Consider the following 17,803-nt stretch of genomic DNA (forward strand, 5'->3'; position numbering starts at 1 on the left):
TTCTGGTTATATTTATTCTTTTTGACACAATGCCTAGGATTACCCGTAACCTTTCCCAACTCATAAATAAGAGGATAATGCGCTTCAGCGCATAAGAACCCACGTACTTTTGCATTGACACAGTTAAATTATTTATGTTAAATTCAACTTTATTACGTCATTTTTTCTTACATGACTACTAAGTAAATATTTTTCTCATGTCAAAATGTTACGTCAACAAATTTAATAGAAAAAATGTTATGATGTTAACAATTTAACCTGAATTTTAAAATATAAAAAGTAAAAAGATTAAATTCAAGGACTAAATTTTAATTATATTAGGAGTATAGGTATTTAGAGCTTATTTTAACCCATACAAAATATGAAATGGATAAGGCGATGGCCTTGAAAAGTTGAAAGATTCACCAACATCCTCCTCATCTAATCCAAAACAAAAAAAATCCAATGCCTCTCACTCTTCCGCCATCTTCAAGCTTCTCTTTCCTCTCTCCCACCGCCAAATCCACCCACAGCCACCGTTTTTTCACTATTCCCCATGCATCCACCACCCAACTCGCCCCCAAGCCTCCGCCGGTCATCAAGACAGCTCCCGTCATCGTCATCGGAGCCGGCCTCGCTGGCCTCGCCGCTGCTACCCGTCTCAACTCCGATAACATCCCTTTCCTCCTCTTAGAAGCTTCCGATGGTGTTGGTGGTCGCGTCCGTACCGATGTCGTCGATGGTTTTCTCTTGGACCGTGGCTTCCAAATCTTCATCACTGCTTACCCGGAAGCTCAAAAGCTGTTAAATTACAATGAATTGAATCTCCGGAAGTTTTACTCCGGTGCCAGGATTTACTATGATGGTAAATTCCATACTGTTGCTGATCCTTTGCGTCATTTCTCGGATTCCCTTCTGTCCCTTGGAAATCCCATTGGGTCTGTTCTTGATAAGCTGCTTATCGCTTTGACGAGGGTTCGGGTTTTGAGTAATTCCTACGAGGAAATTATGAGCGCCGACGAGGTTTCGACAATTCAATTGTTGAAGAATATTGGTTTTTCGGATTCGATGATCGGAAGGTTTTTTAGACCCTTTTTTGGTGGGATTTTTTTCGACCCACAGCTTGAAACTACTTCGAGACTCTTCGATTTCGTCTTCAAATGTCTCGCTCTCGGCGACAACACTCTTCCGGCGAAAGGAATCGGCGAAATTCCAAACCAATTGGCAGCAAAACTGCCGTCCGATTCACTCCTGTTGAACACCAAAGTGGTTTCCGTTGATTCCGATGACTCGAATTCACCGTCGGTAACATTAGAGAGCGGCGAAATCCTCAAGAGCGAACTCGGGGTAATAATGGCGGTTGAACAACCGGCAGTGGACAAGATTTTGGCGGGAAAGAAACAACCGCCGCCGCCGCCGGGTCAGAGAAAAAAACCAGCCCGAAGTACGGTTTGTTTGTATTTTTCAATGGACCAGGATCAAGTTCCGGTTCAAGACCCGGTCCTGTTTCTCAACGGTTCAGGTAAAGGAATAATCAACAACATGTTCTTCGCTACAAATGTAGCTCCATCATATGGCCCTTCGAACAAAGCATTGGCGTCGGTATCGTTGATTGGGTTGTACGAGAACACCGCCGATGATGATCTAAGAGCTGAGGTTATTAAGGAGCTTTCGGGTTGGTTCGGAGCTTCAAAAGTCGAGTCATGGCGGCACTTAAGAACATATAGAATCGGTTTTGCACAACCGAACCAATCACCACCTACGGATTTGATGAAGAATCCCAACATCGGACCGGGTTTGTATTTGTGTGGTGATTATATGACTTCGGCTACCTTTGATGGAGCTCTGGTTTCAGGTAGAAGAGCGGTGGAAGCTTTGTTAAAAGACCGGGCATTGGCTCTGGTTTAAGAAAACCATTGTAGATATCGAATTCTTTTTCATGAACATTAGCGAGAACTACTTCATTATATGAAATTGAATATAATTTATTACCAATATTTATAGCCTGAATACTATAGCTTAGAAATACCAGTTAAGATCAGTTTCCATGATGCTTGATTGATACTTAACCAACTTCACAATTGAGTTTCTCTTCGCTTGAATAGTATAGCCCATAGAATGCTCAAATTATGAGTAGCGCGAGTGCAACAATGGTATTAAAGTTTAGTTGATCTAGTTAGCCCCCAAAAATTATAGTTTTGGTTTGTCTATTTCTTTTTTTTTTTTGTCATTTTTTCAGTTATGATTTTTCCTAGTCTTTAGGTAGTGGTTTAAGTTGTCAATAAACTAGGAAGTTGTTTTTAGTGGTGTTAATCACGTCCTTTTTATTTAGTTTTTTTTTTGTTTATGTAATTGCCTATATAAGGCATTGCTTTGCTGAAATAAAGAACGAAGTTTCCAGCTCATTAATTCTATCAGTGGTATCAGATCCAGGATATTTTTTAGTGAAACACGTGAGGGAGAGTAAGAGTTTGCAGCAGCAATAGAAGCCAACACATGGCTACAGACAACTTTGTGCAGTCGACAATTCCACAGTTTGATGGTCACTATGATCATTGGAGCATGCTGATGGAAAATTTTCTAAGATCGAAAGAGTATTGGTAGGTTGTTGATAGCGGAATTACCGAACCTGCAACGGGAACTCCTTTAACAGATGCGGAAAGAACGGAGCTGAATGCATTAAAGTTGAGAGATTTGAAGTCAAAAAATTATTTGTTCCACGCTATTGATCGCTTAATCTTGGAACCAATCCTTCAAAAGGACACCTCAAAGGAAATTTGGAACTCCATGAAAAAGAAGATCAAGGAAATGTGAGGGCGAAGCGAGCACAACTTCAAGCTCTCCATGTTGAATTTGAGACTTTACGCATGAAGTCTGGTGAGACAGTTTCAGATTACTTCTCAAGAACAATGGCGATTACAAACAAGATGCGGATTTATCAGGACAAGCTTGAGGACGTTGCAATTGTTGAGAAGATTCTTCGATCCATGCTACCGAAATTCAATTTTATTATTTGCTCCATTGAAGAATCGAAGGATCTTGATACTCTCTCCATTGATGAGTTGCAGAATTCTTTAGTGGTTCATGAGCAAAAATTGATACAACAAGACAACGAGGAGCAGGCCTTAAAGCAACTTCCAACACGCAAAATGTTCGAGTTGACAAAGGCAAGTGGAAGGGTAGAAATTTCAATGAAAAAGTCGGTGACGAAAACTCAAGGAGAAACAATCGAGGTTATCGGTCAAATGATAGAAAACTAAAGTCAGCAGACAGAGACAAGGCAAATGTGGAATGTTTTCGATGTCACAGGTATGGGTATTACCATTCTGAATGTTACACGAATTTAAATAAAATACGTGTTGAAAAGTCTGATTTTGTAGAAGCAATTGAAAAGGAGGAGGAGATATATTTGTTAATGGTTTGTCTTGCGAAAGAAGAAACCAACAAAGATTTGTGGTATTTAGACACTGGTTGCAGCAATCATATGAGTGAAGACAAGTCAGCCTTCTCCACTCTTGATGAATCTTATCGTGATACGGTGAAATTTGGTGATTGCTCTTAGGTCTCGGTTATGGGAAAGGGGCATGTCGTTATTCAAGCTAAAGGGAATTCTACTCAAACAATTTCCGATGTCCTATTTGTTCTAGATTTAAGAACCAATTTGCTGAACATTGGCCAATTGCAAGAGAAGGGTTATGAAGTTCTCATTAAAAATAGAGAATGCAAAATTCAATACGAAAAAGTGGGCTTGATTGCTAGAGTTAATATGACAAAGAATAGAATGTTTCCCTTATATCTCCAAAAGGTTAGTCATTGTTGTTTTACTGCAAAATTGACTAATCCAGCTTGGTTGTGGTATTACTGGTATGGACATCTGAATTTCGGAGGGCTCAAAAATTTGCAGCAAAAGAAGATGGTGGCTGGTCTTCCCAAATGTGATCCTCCAGCTGAGATTTGTGAAGATTGTATTGTTGGAAAACAAGCACGTGATAGCTTTCCCATAGGAAAATCTCAAAGAGGCAAACGACGATTGGAGTTGGTTCATTCCGATCTATGTGGTCCCATCAATCCGAATATTCCAAAGGAGTTCTGGCCTGAAGCAGTATAATGGAGCATTCATGTTTTGAATAGAAGTCCAACATTTGCTGTTTAAAACATGAAACCAGATGAGGCTTGGAGCGGACATCAACCAAATGTTGATCATTTAAGAATTTTTGGTTGCATCTGTTATGCTCACATTTCAGAAAAAAAAAGAACAAAGCTAGAAGACAAAGCTGAAACATGTGTCTTTCTTGGTGTTAGTGAACAATCAAAGGCCTACAAGCTTTATAATCCTAACACAAAGAAAGTTATTATCAGCCGTGACGTGGTGTTCGATGAAGAGAAATTCTGGCTATGGGGAGAGAATTCGATTGGAACAATCTTTACAGACTTTGGCAAGGAGGATGATTCCCAACCTGGAGCTACCATTGAAAGCTGCCTAAATAGTCCACAAGTTGTACATTCAGATAAGCAAATTGTTGATGAAAATTCAGATCAGTAATTGGTTGGTGAACTTCAATCTCAGTGAAACAAAAGGAGACCAACATGGATGGATGACTATGAAGTAACATGGATTAATCAATCTGAAGATCTTTTAACTCACTTTGCCTTATTTTCAGATTGTGATCTCATCTCATTCCAAAAAGCTGTGAAGGAGTCAAAGTGGTAGAAAGCTATGGATGATGAAATCACAGCCATTGAACGCAATAATACTTGGGAGCTGGTTGACTTACCAAGTGGTCAGCAGATAATTAGGGTCAAATGGATCTATAAGACAAAATTGAAAGAAAATGGAGAAATTGACAAATATAAGGCACGCTTGGTGGCTAAAGGACACAAGCAAAAGTATGGAGTGGACTATAAAGAAATATTTGCTCTGGTAGTCAAACTTGATACAGTCAGATTAGTGGTGGCTTTAGCGGCATAAGTTCTTGGCCAATTTTTCAAATGGATGTAAAATCAGCCTTCTTGCATGGAGATTTGAAAGAACAGGTATTCATCGATCAACCTCTTGCTTATGTGAAACATAGATGTGAACATCAAGTGTACAAATTGAAAAAGACTTTATATGAGCTGAAACAAGTACCAAGAGCTTGATACAGCCGTATTGATACTTATTTCAGAAAGGCTGGTTTTAAGAAATGTCCCCATGAGCATACTCTTTATGTAAAAGCTGAAGATGGAAAGATTATCATCGTATGTCTGTATGTCAATGATTTAATCTTTACTGGAAATCATGAATGGTTGCTTCTTAAATTTTAAGAGTCCATGATGAAGGAATTTGACATGTCTGATCTTGGTTTAATGCATTATTTTTTGGGCATAGAAGTTAAACAAGTTGCAGCAGGGACTTTTATTTCTCAAAAGAAATATGCCCAAGAGATTTTAGACATATTTGGGATGAAGAATTGCAACGGTTCCAACACTCCTTCAGAGGTGGGAATGAAACTCGAGAAAGATCCGAGAGGAAAGAAGATTGATAGCACTTATTACAAACAAATTGTGGGGAGCTTGATGGACCTAACAGCCACTAGGCCAGATATTATGTACGCCGTCAGCCTTATAAGTAGATACATGGAGCAACCGAAAGAAGTGCATTTGTTGGCTGCCAAAAGAATTCTCAGATACTTGCAAGGCACCATTGATTTTAACGTTCTTTGCAAACAATGAGAGCAAACAAATTTGGTTGGTTTTTTAGACAGTGATCTTGCAGGTGATCTAGATGATAGGAAAAGTACGATTGGTTTTGTGTTCTTATTGGGTTCTGGAGCTGTTTCGTGGTCATCCAAAAATCAGTAGCTTGTCACTCTTTCAACTACAAAAGCTGAGTTTGTAACAGCAACTTCTTGTGCTTGCCAAGCAATTTGGTTGAGAAACATTCTTGGTGAGCTTCATTCTCCACAAACATGTCCCACTCCTCTCTATTGTGACAACAACTTAGCTATTAAGCTCTCAAAGAATTCTATTTTACATGGAAGGAGTAAACACATTGATGTCAAAGTTTCACTTCTTAAGAGATCTCACAAAGGAAGAAGTCATTGATGTCATTTACTACAAGAGTGAAGATCAAGTTGCTGATATCTTCACCAAGTCCATCAAAGTTGTTGCATTCACAAAGCTTAGAAGTGCCCTTGGCGTTTGCACTTTGGAGAACATAGTTTGATTAAACTGAAATTAGTGTTTTCAGTTTAAAGGAGGGTGTTAGGTATTTTATTTAATCAAGTGGTTGTTAAAATTTACTTATTGTTTTTTCAGTTATGATTTTTCCTAATCTTTAGGTAGTGTTTTAAGTTGTCAATAAACTAGGAAGTTGTTTTTAGTGGTGTTAATCACGTCCCTTTTATTTAGTTTTTCTGTTTATGTAATTGCCTATATAAGGCATTGCTTTGCTGAAATAAAGAACAAAGTTTCCAGCTCATTAATTCTATCAATTTTTGGTCCCAGACAGTAGCTTTGTTCAAGCAATCATTCTCCATTTTGATGGTCATTATGACCATTGGAGTATGCTAATGAAGAAATTTTTTATGGTCAAAGGAGTTTTGACTAATTGCTGGGGCAGGTATTGAAGCACCGATGGAAGACAAAATTTTGACGAATGCCTAGAATACAGAGTTCGAAACAAGAAAGTTGAAAGATTTGAAGGCGAAAAATTATCTCTTTTAGGCTATTGATCATCTCATCTTAGAAACTATTCTTTGCTGAGAAACTTCCAAGGACATATGAAATTCTATGAAGAAAAACTATTAAGACTCTACCAGAGTGAAATGAGCACAACTTCAAGTCTTAAATAGAAACTTCGAGACTTTATAGATAAAGAAAGGGGAGTTTGTCACTAACTATTGTGCTAAAACCATGAAAATATGCAACAAGATGTGGTTCCAAGGTGAGAAGATGAAGGATGTCACCATAGTGGAGAAGATTTTGCCCTCCAAGACGTCGAAATTTGATTTTGTTGTTTGCTCCATTGAAGAGTCAAAAGACATATATGTACTATCTCTTGATGAGTTACAAAGGTCCTTATTGGTGCATGAGTAGAAGATGAGTCATAATAAACTTTCGAGGAGTAAGCTTTGAAGGCTTCTACTTTTATTTTTTCTTCCAATTTTAGAGGAAAGGGGTAAAGGTAGAGGTATAGGTAAAGGAAGAGGAGATCGATACAATAGAGATGATGGAAATAGAAATGACAACAAGAATTTCAGAACCAATGATGACCAAAGCAAAGGCAATAGACGAGATTTTGATAAAACCAAGATAAAATTCTTCAAGTGTCAAAAGTTTGGTCATTATTATTTTGAATGTTATGTTAGATTACCTAATGACAATGATGAATAGTCACATTTTGTTGAGAACAAGGAACGAGCTGAGACCTTATTGATGGCAATTGAAGTTGAAAAGGAACTTAAGCCGGATGTTTTGTATGTGGATACAAGTTGCAATAACCATATGTTTGGAAGTAAGTAACCTTTTCGTATTTAAATAATGATTGTCGTTTTATAGTTAGCTTTGGTGATTGTTCTACTATGGATATGATGGGAAAGGGTAACATTAATATTAGAACCAAGAATGGTTTTGTGGAAACAATATCTAATGTATTTTAAGCTATTTCTTTAAAAAGCAATCTATTGACTGTTGGTCAATTGTTAGAAAAAAAGCATGTTGTCACCCTCAAGAATGGAGCTTGTGAGATGTTGTTGGAAAAAATCTAGTTTGAAAATGGTTTTCTTATACAGCGAAAAATTAAAATTTTAAAATTGACCCTATTTTTTATATTTATAACAATAAACCTTAGACAAAAATCGTACATGTATTTCGGATAGAAGGATCCTTGTTCTTCTCAGCTTTTAGCCAAATGATATATTCCACTATTCTCGTACCACAAACTTTCGAGTGTGGGCTCGAACTAATTGAATCAAAATACAAAACGAGAAATTATTTTCTTTTACGTGGAAAGAAAAATTCTCTTCTCAAATAGAAACCAGCAAAATTTTTACTTCAGAAAAATATATTTAATAGTCGAGAATAAATTCTCTTTATTTTTCAGCAGAGTAACAATATCTTAAAATTCTATAAATAACTCTACTAGTGCCATCTATTTATAGGAAGAGAAAATAGAACCCTTGTTGAATTGTGAAAATTTATTTCAACTAGAAAAAGAACTTCCTACTTAAAGTAGGAGTCAGGTGGATGACATCCCGTAGTATTCCTACTATGGTTGTTGTCCCCTTCACATACCAAGAGGGATTTTTGGGCCTCTCTCACATCAGGTCTAATTATGAGTACTTCCTAAAATTTTTGAGCCAGTACTTTGTAATATAATTCAATCCAATTTTGTTTTTCTATTTCCCAAAATAAACTTCAACATTTTTATTCAATTAAATAATTTTCTCATCTCAATTTTACCCCCAGTAAAATTATGATGATTTTACCGCTGGTAAAATTTTTGAAAAAAAATTTAATATTTCACAATTTAACTTATTCACTATGATTGAATGATTTATTTTCATTTTCGGGCTTTAAAATAGCTCAAAACATAAACTCATTCTCCTGATCATTTTAATTAAATCATCTACATTTGCAAATGAATCAATTCTCAATTCTCATTTCCATTTCCATTTCCATTTTCATTTTGAGAAAACCACATTTGTTTCCAAATGATTTTATTTCTCCATTTTGAAGAAATTTTTTAATGTTGATGCAGTCGTTGAAAGCACCAAAAATATCCTATCCCTAATAAATAATGAAAAAGAATAGTAAAAAGGAAGTAAGGTCGAATCCTTAGGGACTGGATTTGCACAATATCTTGTTTCGTGAAATCCCAGACAGAATCTTGCCTAAGAAAACCTGCGTTCTTGGAAAAAATAAAAAAATAACAGAATTAAAGGTTTGGATCTGAAAACAAAAAATAAAATAAAAACAGAATTAAGAATATTGAATCGAAAATTCGAGAAATTAAAAATAGAGTTGAGAGAAAGGAAGTTCTTATGGGAGATTTCAGCCTCCAGTTGTCTCGTTCCGCCTTGGGTTCAATCTTCGGCTTTTAGATAATCCTTCACAAACCGAATAAGCCAGTTATAGTGGAAGAGGACGCCTACGACCACCAGCTCCAAGGATTTAGACTTACGATTTAGTGGAACCTAACTCTAGCCAACAATCGTTTCTGTGGGATCGTCTTATGCTAGATCAATGCTTCTCAATGGCGAATCCCACGCCATTTTGTCTCTTAGGCTCGCCAACCTCTGACGCAGTAAGCTAACGAACCGACTGTGCAACCTTTTCAAAACATACAAAGCGGTCGCCTTTGCATACGTTGAAAAGCTTACTTCTTAAGGGACATGGACAGAAGCGTTAGCCCCATAGTGCGGAGAAACGATGAATACTCAGCGAGGAGGCTAAGTACGAACTTTAAGCCTCAAGAACCCTTTTTGGGGAATATCAGCAACTTTCGGCTAGATGAGTTTAGTGGCTCATGGTTGTGGTGGAAAAGAAAATAAATATAATAAAAATGGAGATTTTATTGAAAGGAAATATGAGAAGAACAAAAGCCTAGGCTTTTGGGGAGAGAGTGTTTACAAAAAAAAAAAAAGATGGATCCCTTTTGAGTTACTTCACCCCCTATTTATAATGCTAGGGGAGATAGTCTAATCCTACTTAAAATCCCAAAAGATAAATACATTTAATTGAAGATTAATAAAGATAAATAAAATAAAATCCTAAAATTAGATAATCCTTAATAATTATCTTAATATTAATTGTCCTAATATAATTAAAATAGAGTTTGATAGAATAAAATCTCTTCTTTTTGCATTTCAACCCTTGTGTCCTCCATGCTTGCACATTTGGCACCAACTTTTCTTTATGTCACACATTGGCCGATTTTATCTCTAAATTCACGCTTTTGGCCCTTAATTTTGCTTTTGCCTCATATTTAGCCCCTATGAGATAAAAGATCATAAATGGCTCAAATTAGCAGGATCATACTCAGAATAAATACATAATTAATACATAAAAATACGTTATTCTAGAGTGTTATCAAATGTTTTATATTTTTATTCATTCTGTTCATTTCAACTCAAACACACAATTCATTTCTGGTTTCAATGAGCTAGAGGAGGGACTGGTTGGACATATTTAATTAGGGCTCAAATGATTTATAATTAGGTTTCGGCTTTTCACCTATTAATCATAAACTCATTTAATCACGAAGTTATTCCACTATAATATCGTGATTGAGCTCTCCCTAACGGCATACCATTACGAAAGTAATTACGCGGTGCTCGTGCAATGACCTTGTCATAAGTGTGTTACCCTCATAGGATATCCTTAATCTCCTTGGGGTAATATTCGTTCTCTCAATGTTATCCTATTTTGTAACACCTCTAACCCATATCCATCGCCAGAATAGAGTTTAGGAGCATTACTAGGGTTTACCGATCAGACTCAAATATTTCATATTATTTCACATTCATATCATAAATCAGTCATAAATTTATCACATCGTCCCTTATATGAGCCCTTGAGGCCCAAAAAATACATTAGAAATAAGTCAAGACTAAATCAGAAACTCAGAGAATTTTTTACAAAATCTTAGAATTTTTTTCTAAGGTGCAGGGGTCACATGCCCATGTGGTCAGGCCGTGTAGTTTACACGGCCAAGTAACACACCCGTGTTTTAGGCCGTGTAGTTTGAAGTAGGGCATACGGCTGTGTCCCCATCCCATGTAACTCTTTGACTTGTAATATTTTTAAGTACAGGGGGCACACGGCCAAAACACACCCCAAGTGCGACGCACGGCTGAGACACACGCCCGTGTCTTTGCCTGTGTGGACAAAATAAGGTCATTTCTAAGCACTATTTCTCACCCAATCTTGTCTTCAACCTACATCAACACTTAAACACATTCCCAATCCAATACAAGACATTTAAATCAAGCCAAAACCAAGTCATATACATGATATTTTCATTAAATGTATTCATAAACTCTATCTTACCTAATTGATCAAATTCACATATATGCATATTTTACCAAATATGCTATCTTGATCCATTCATCCATGTACTTACCATCATTTGATCATTTCAAATACACGTCAAGTATATTAAGACTATTTATATATCAAAACATACCAAACATAGCCCTTTAAATGGCTATTTACAACCAAAATAGGTATATGCCATCAATGGCCAAGTTAACCTATACATGCCATTATAACCAAAATTAGTTTCATACTTATACTGAAAATGGGCCGGTGGATAGTGTGAGTGATCTCCGCCAACCTTCCAACCCAATGAGTCTCCGAAAACTATAAAACAGAGGAAATACAACTGAATAAGCACTTAGTTATTAGTAAGCCCGTATAACAGAAAATTTACTTACCATTCGTTTACATTTATAGTAAACATACGAGAATACATCCAAATCAATTTGACCATTAGCCTAACACACATAACCTCAACAAACATGTTAGTCATGTAATTCATGTAAATATCAATAACAAGGATGAACTCATCAAATATTGGGTTTTCAAGTATTTCATGTATATATAGATAATGATTTCATTTTGATTTCATATGTTCTCATGTCAGAATTTCACCCGTTTAATCTTTTGAAATCTCGATGGATACTTGGGTAGTACACACGAATTGTATAATACTATAAATCCGTTAATTCATATTTGGGAGTGCTTTTATGAGCACTTAAATAGAAAGCTCTCTCTCAAGCACTATAACGGGAAGTTCATTGAGCCTTGTACAGGAAGCTTATCCAGGCAATATAATGGGAAGCTCACAAAGAGCCTATAATGGGTAACTCCGAAGAGTAATTAATGGGTAGCTCCGAAGAGCACTTAACAGGAAGCACCGGATAGCTATATAAAGGGAAGTTCAAGCGAGCACTAACGAGAAGCTTGGGAAGCTTACGAAGATTCATATAACGGGACGCTCATAAGAGCTACGGTGTGCCCACAATACATGTAGGGTCACAACCAATCGGGATGCTCCGAAGAGCATTTAACAGGAAGCTTGCAAGAACACTATATAACAGGAAGTTTGAGAGGGCTTATAACGGGATGCTCTTTAGAGCTACGGTATGTCTGCAACATATGCAAGACCACTACCCTTTTGGGAAACAGAACCCTGTATCTAATCGAATTTCATTCATTCAAACGGTTTTTAACATTTATCGAATATTTTCCAGATATGTGATCAGATTTCATATACATGGCCAATACACAATTCAAATACAAATCATTCAAATCAATTCAAACATATAATTATACAATTAAGTTACACGAACTTACCTTGACAAATGTTCGTGAATCGTAATCTACTAATCTGATACTTTTTCCTTTCCTAATCCAATTCCGTATTGTCTTTCTAGATCTATACAAGTAAATTTAACTTAATTTAATATAATTCATAATCAATTCAATACATTTCACATCTTAGGCAAAATTACCATTTTGCCCTTATACTTTTAATTAATGACAATTTCGTCCTTAGGCTCGGAAAAATGAAATTCATTCAATCTAGTCCTTATTCCAAGCCTAGCTGATTTTTACATATAACAATAGCAATCCATGAATTTCTTAAAAATCAGAATTTTTTCATGAATTTTACAACTTATCAATTTAGTCCTAAAATCACAATTTCATGAAAATTTCCTTTACAAAAGTTGTTTATCTATCAATAACCTTTCATTTCTACCATGAATTTCAAAATTTCAGCATACTCATTCATGGAAAAAATTTATACTTTAATAACTTTGCAAATTGATCCCCAAAATAGATAGATTAGGTTATTACTGTAACAGCCCAATTTTTTGACCCTAATCGGAACAGTGGTTTTGAGACCACAAATCTGAGTCTGAAAAATATTTTAATATTATTTTGTGTGTTTATGATGTGTGAATTTAATTGTGTGAAAGTTTCGTGAATTAATTTATTGTTTGGGATCTTAAATTGAGAATAGGGCTTAATCGCGTAAAATAAAAATTTATTGGTTAATTATAAAAGCACTTAATTATTGTTGTCTTTTAAAAATGGGGGTTTTATATGGCAATTAGGCCATTTAAATGATAGTGGGCAGCAATGGTCAACATTGCCCTTATATTATATGTTTTATAATTTAATTAATTAAGGTTAAAATAGTAAACTAATAATAATGTTAATATATGTTATAATATAATAAATTAAAAGCCATTTTCTTCATCTTTGAATGCCGAAACTTAGAAAATAGAAAGCGTTAGGAGTTTGAAACATTCGGTCACCATTTAGCTTAATTCAAGGTATGTTTTAATTCGGTTTTTGATAAATTTTACGTTTTTGTGATCGTTGCTTCGTGTTCTATCTAGCCCATGCTTTAATTTTAGAATTTGATGGTGATTTTGAGATATGCCATTGATGAAAACTTGAGCTTGGTGATAGTTGTTGATGAAATATGAAAGATATGTGATAGATTATAATGTTTGTTTTTGAATTTTTGATGAATTTGATTATTTTGGGTTAATTAGTAAGAAAATATTAAATTGAGGGACTAAAATGTGAAATAAATGACATGCAAGGACCTATATGAGACTAGGGAGTATTCGGCCAAACTATAGTGTGATTAATTTGGAATATTTTGTGTTTTTGTATAATTTGGACTAAATTGTAAAAAGTGTGAAATGTTAGGGGCAAAATTGTAATTTTCCCATTCATGTGCTTTTAGGCTAAATTAAATAGAATGGTGTTTAAATAAGCTTAATTTGAATATGTTTAGATCAAGAATTAAAGAAATCGAATTTGGATCGGGGAAAGACAAAAGTGGTTGAGTAGCCAATTTAACATATATCCGAGGTAAGTTATTAAGCATATATTTTGTATTGTTTTAAATCATCTTAATATCTATGTAATTATGCTGAATTGAATGGTATATATATACATGTAGTGATAAAATTATTGAAATAAGATGTATTGAATTGTTGACCTTCGACACTAAGTGTGCGGGTATAAAAATTTACGATAATGAGATTAGCACTAAGTGTGCGAGTTTAATGGTAAAGCACTAAGTGTGCGAGTTTGATTATTAAGCACTAAATGTGCGAACTTATTAAACATTTCGAATAACTATTAGCATTGAGTATTTGACTTATTGAGAAATCATGATTAGTAAAATGAGTAAATACTTGGAGTTCTTGAGTAATAACCGTTATGGTTGTATTCAAGGTTGAGCTTTGTAGGTATTGAACCTATGTGGTGATTATATTTGGAATCAAATATATATATGATGATTCTTTATATTACATGATGATGAAATGCATAATGTATTTGGCCTTGTATTTAAATTTGAAAAAAAAAATGCTTATGGTTGAGTAATTATATTGACTTTAGTTAAATTATAGTATTAATTTAATAATTATCTTATGATATGGTAAGCTAAAGGTAAGATGATTTAGTAGTTTGAATTGGTTAAATATTATTCGAGGTATCAAGTTAAATTGTAGAGTTTATTTGCTTGTATCTTCCTAAGCTAAATTAGCTTACAATGTGTTCGATAATTGTTTTGATGTATAGATTTTGGTGATCGCTACGTGTTTGGGGATCGTCTGTGAAGCCTATCACACTATCGTCCATAATTTGGTACTTTACCAAGTCATTTTCGAATAAATGGCATGTATAGCGTAGTTGAAATGTTGATTTTGGAACCAATGTATATAGGTGTAATTAATAGCCATGCGAAAATGGCTTACCTCTTTTGGTTTGAATTTGGTATTAATGAATATGCTTTAATGGTCTAAGATGTAGTATATGTTCATGTTATTTTGTGCATGGTTTGTTGGATTTTGGTATGATATATATTCGGTTATGGTATGATTGTTAATATGTTATATTTGGTGTTATTATTTTTGACGTATTGCATGGAGATGATTGAGTAAATTGTATGTTCAGCTTAATTATTTGGATTATAGATATAACATGTGATGTTCGGTGGTTGACTTGATTTTTAGGTAAAATACATGCTGAATGTGTATGTATTGAATGAGATTAAGTTGATTGGGTATAAGTTGGATGTGATAAAAAATGACATATATATATATATTCTAATTGGCTATGATATGATGATTTATACATAGGTTGATTTCAGTTTAGTATTTATGAATAATAGTACAGTGTATGGAAGTTGTATGTAATATTAGATTTAATCATGTGCTCATAATGTTAGAACTATAATAATTTGGTCATGGCATATTATGTGCACAAAATTTAAATCTTTAAGCGTATAATTAGTTTGGTTAATATGTTTTATTAAAATGTTAATAAATATCTCACCATGTTAAGGATGAATTGCTAAGAATTATAGATAATAAATATGTTTGGTTTATTTGTTTGGTTTTATTATGTGTTCGGCTATGGTGCATAAATGAAAAGAAAATTTTTATTTAATGAGTTATAAGGTTTGTTTTGATAGACTATGTAGTTGGTTTTATTATGTTATGTACTGTAATACCTAATAACCCTAGTTCGGGGACAGATATGGGTTAGGGGTGTCACAATTACAATCTCGGGAATATAAAAATTACTAAAAACGGGATTTGAATACTTACCTAATTGAGCCAAATAAGTTTTCTCAAAACCCAATCTCCATAGCTAAGGTTTCCATAGATTTATTTGAGAAAGATGATGAAATAAGATGATATTAGATTTTTATCATCTTTTTCTTTTTCTAATTTTCCATGGGTGAATCATCATAAATATCTACTAACTCCATTTAATGGTTTAATTGCCATATAAGGATCTCAAATTTTGAATTCTTTAGCTATTTAATCCTTTTAGCTACTAGAACTCAACTTTTACATTTTATGCAATTTGGTCCTTTCTATAATTAAACATGTAATCGGTGCAATTTTTTAACTGAATTTTTATATGATATTCCTATGATAATTCAAACCATAAAATAATATTAAAATAATTTTATTTTTAGACTTAGATTTGTGGTTCCGAAATCACTGTTCTAATTTTTACTAAAAACGGGCTGTTACATATTTTGTCTCATAGTAATCATTACATCTTCTTTCATGAAAAGTCAATCACATCAAATAGTGATCGAGTCATCCATCACAAAGATGAACGACCTGTGACCACATTTACTTTTCATCAACCATGTAATGTTAATGAGAGGATATCATTTACTCATGTTTTGGGCCTATGAATTCCACTATTGTAATGACAAAATATATTGCAGAAGTCGTACACCTAACGCGCTAGCTTTCGGTTCCCTATCTATTCAAACTCAAGCTTTTAATTACATCAAGTGTATGAGTCACACATATATACTCCGTCATCCACATATGATTTAGGTATGCCACACTATAAACGTCACAAGTGAATAAATGTATAAACGGATTCAAGATCTATTCTTTTTGGGTCCAATCTGATGTACTGTCAATCCAGTCAGCCACATCTATGTCTCTATCTTCTGGGAGTCATCCGCTCAGATGCCTAAGACAAAACATTTCCCTAATTGGACTTGATAGACGTCATATTAGTCTTTCAAGTCTTTCAATCGGTTTGCTCATTTATTATTATACTAAGAATATGTCTAAGCTCGTCTATTAATATAAGTTGTCTTTTCGTATTACAATCCGACCACGTAATATCCCTTAGTATTAGTTTAAACATTAGATAACCAATGAGCAACATTTACTTCCATTTTTTTTTGCGTGCAAAAATCATATAAGGACAACCATAGAAACTATATTAATGTGATCAATGAATTTGTTTTATTATTCAATCTGTTCGAAAAATTACAAGTTTACTTACGAAATACTACACTTTAGACACCAAATCTAATAGATTTATGATCCATTTAAAGGAGGTATTGTTATTTTGAAAATGAGTCAAAACAGGTTATTTCCATTTAAGATTGAGATTGTTCATGTAACAACCCGATAGTCAGGCGTATCGAAAAGTGAGGTTCGAGACTTCATTTTCGTAAAATGAACTCGTAGATATTTTTATCATATACATACGAGGTTAGTTTAGTAGTAAATTAAATTTTGGATAAGTAATTTGCATGAAATTAGGAATTATTAAGGTATATGGACTAAACTGTGAAAGGGTCAAAAGTTGAATTATAGGTTAAAATAAATAAAAGGGTGTCATAATGTTGCCTACATAAGAGTACAGGGGCCTAGTAAGCAAAGCTAGACACGAAGGGCCTAAATTTATGTAGAGTCGCCACTAACCAATTAGGGCTAGGTTGGTTAGCCACCTATCGTCTAGTGGGGAAGGTTATAGCACCCCCACAATGCCTATCCGGGGATAGTCCTACGAGGTCTGAAGAGCTAATTTTTTTATTTAAGCATATTAATGTCTTAATCTAGGTTAAAATCTTATGGAAATCTTTAATAAAAACTCTAAAGAAAATGCCTCTGGTTTACTTGCAATTGATTAAGACGTGTTCACCAAACTTATCTAATTTGAAACTTAAATTAGAGATTTTTACTTTTAACGGGAACCCTAAAAGATACCTAAATAATTCTAGTAAAATACCTTCAATTCCTAAAATTAATTCTATTTTAGAATTCTAAAAAACCTAAAATTACCAATGAATTAAGAGAAATATTAAAATTAGTCTACAACTTATTCGATTCTTTATTATTATTATTATTATTATTATTATTATTATTTAAAGATTAAATTAATAATGTTGAACCTATCAAGATCTTTGAAAGTATCCTATGACGGGTTTATGATTTATCTTACTTTAAAATTCTCGATCTAAGGTTTAAATTGTCAAAATCCT

The 17,803-nt window shown here is 34.2% G+C and overlaps 3 protein-coding genes across 3 annotated transcripts; all 3 read left to right on the forward strand.

Moving 5' to 3' along the window:
- The first annotated feature begins 399 nt into the window (after positions 1-399).
- LOC105780681 (15-cis-phytoene desaturase, chloroplastic/chromoplastic) lies at positions 400-1,974 on the forward strand. Its single transcript, XM_012605157.2, has one exon. The coding sequence runs from the start codon at positions 445-447 to the stop codon at positions 1,885-1,887; it is 1,443 nt and encodes a 480-aa protein (XP_012460611.1). The 5' UTR covers positions 400-444; the 3' UTR covers positions 1,888-1,974.
- Positions 1,975-2,475: 501 nt separating this feature from the next.
- LOC105779116 (uncharacterized) lies at positions 2,476-3,541 on the forward strand. The gene is made up of 3 exons (XM_012602865.1): positions 2,476-2,521; positions 2,740-3,178; positions 3,289-3,541. Exons 1-3 carry the CDS (start codon positions 2,476-2,478, stop codon positions 3,539-3,541), a joined length of 738 nt encoding a protein of 245 aa, XP_012458319.1.
- A 1,155-nt stretch (positions 3,542-4,696) lies between these two features.
- On the forward strand, positions 4,697-5,691 carry LOC128040396 (uncharacterized mitochondrial protein AtMg00810-like). The gene is made up of 3 exons (XM_052629125.1): positions 4,697-4,866; positions 5,145-5,217; positions 5,299-5,691. Exons 1-3 carry the CDS (start codon positions 4,697-4,699, stop codon positions 5,689-5,691), a joined length of 636 nt encoding a protein of 211 aa, XP_052485085.1.
- Positions 5,692-17,803: the final 12,112 nt, after the last annotated feature.

The sequence above is a fragment of the Gossypium raimondii genome, chromosome 4 (genome assembly GCF_025698545.1).
Source record: "Gossypium raimondii isolate GPD5lz chromosome 4, ASM2569854v1, whole genome shotgun sequence".
In the NCBI taxonomy this organism is placed as follows: domain Eukaryota; kingdom Viridiplantae; phylum Streptophyta; class Magnoliopsida; order Malvales; family Malvaceae; genus Gossypium; species Gossypium raimondii.

Bases quoted from the DNA above. Each gene is read 5' to 3' on its own strand.
- LOC105780681 (XM_012605157.2), top strand. From the start codon at position 445: ATGCCTCTCACTCTTCCGCCATCTTCAAGCTTCTCTTTCCTCTCTCCC.
- LOC128040396 (XM_052629125.1), top strand. From the start codon at position 4,697: ATGGATGATGAAATCACAGCCATTGAACGCAATAATACTTGGGAGCTG. The intron at 4,867-5,144 runs GTATGGAGTGGA...TACTTATTTCAG, and splicing joins GCTAAAGGACACAAGCAAAA to AAAGGCTGGTTTTAAGAAAT. The intron at 5,218-5,298 runs GTATGTCTGTAT...TCCATGATGAAG, and splicing joins AAGATGGAAAGATTATCATC to GAATTTGACATGTCTGATCT.
- LOC105779116 (XM_012602865.1), top strand. From the start codon at position 2,476: ATGGCTACAGACAACTTTGTGCAGTCGACAATTCCACAGTTTGATG. The intron at 2,522-2,739 runs GTCACTATGATC...ATCCTTCAAAAG, and splicing joins GACAATTCCACAGTTTGATG to GACACCTCAAAGGAAATTTG. The intron at 3,179-3,288 runs GTCGGTGACGAA...TCGATGTCACAG, and splicing joins GTAGAAATTTCAATGAAAAA to GTATGGGTATTACCATTCTG.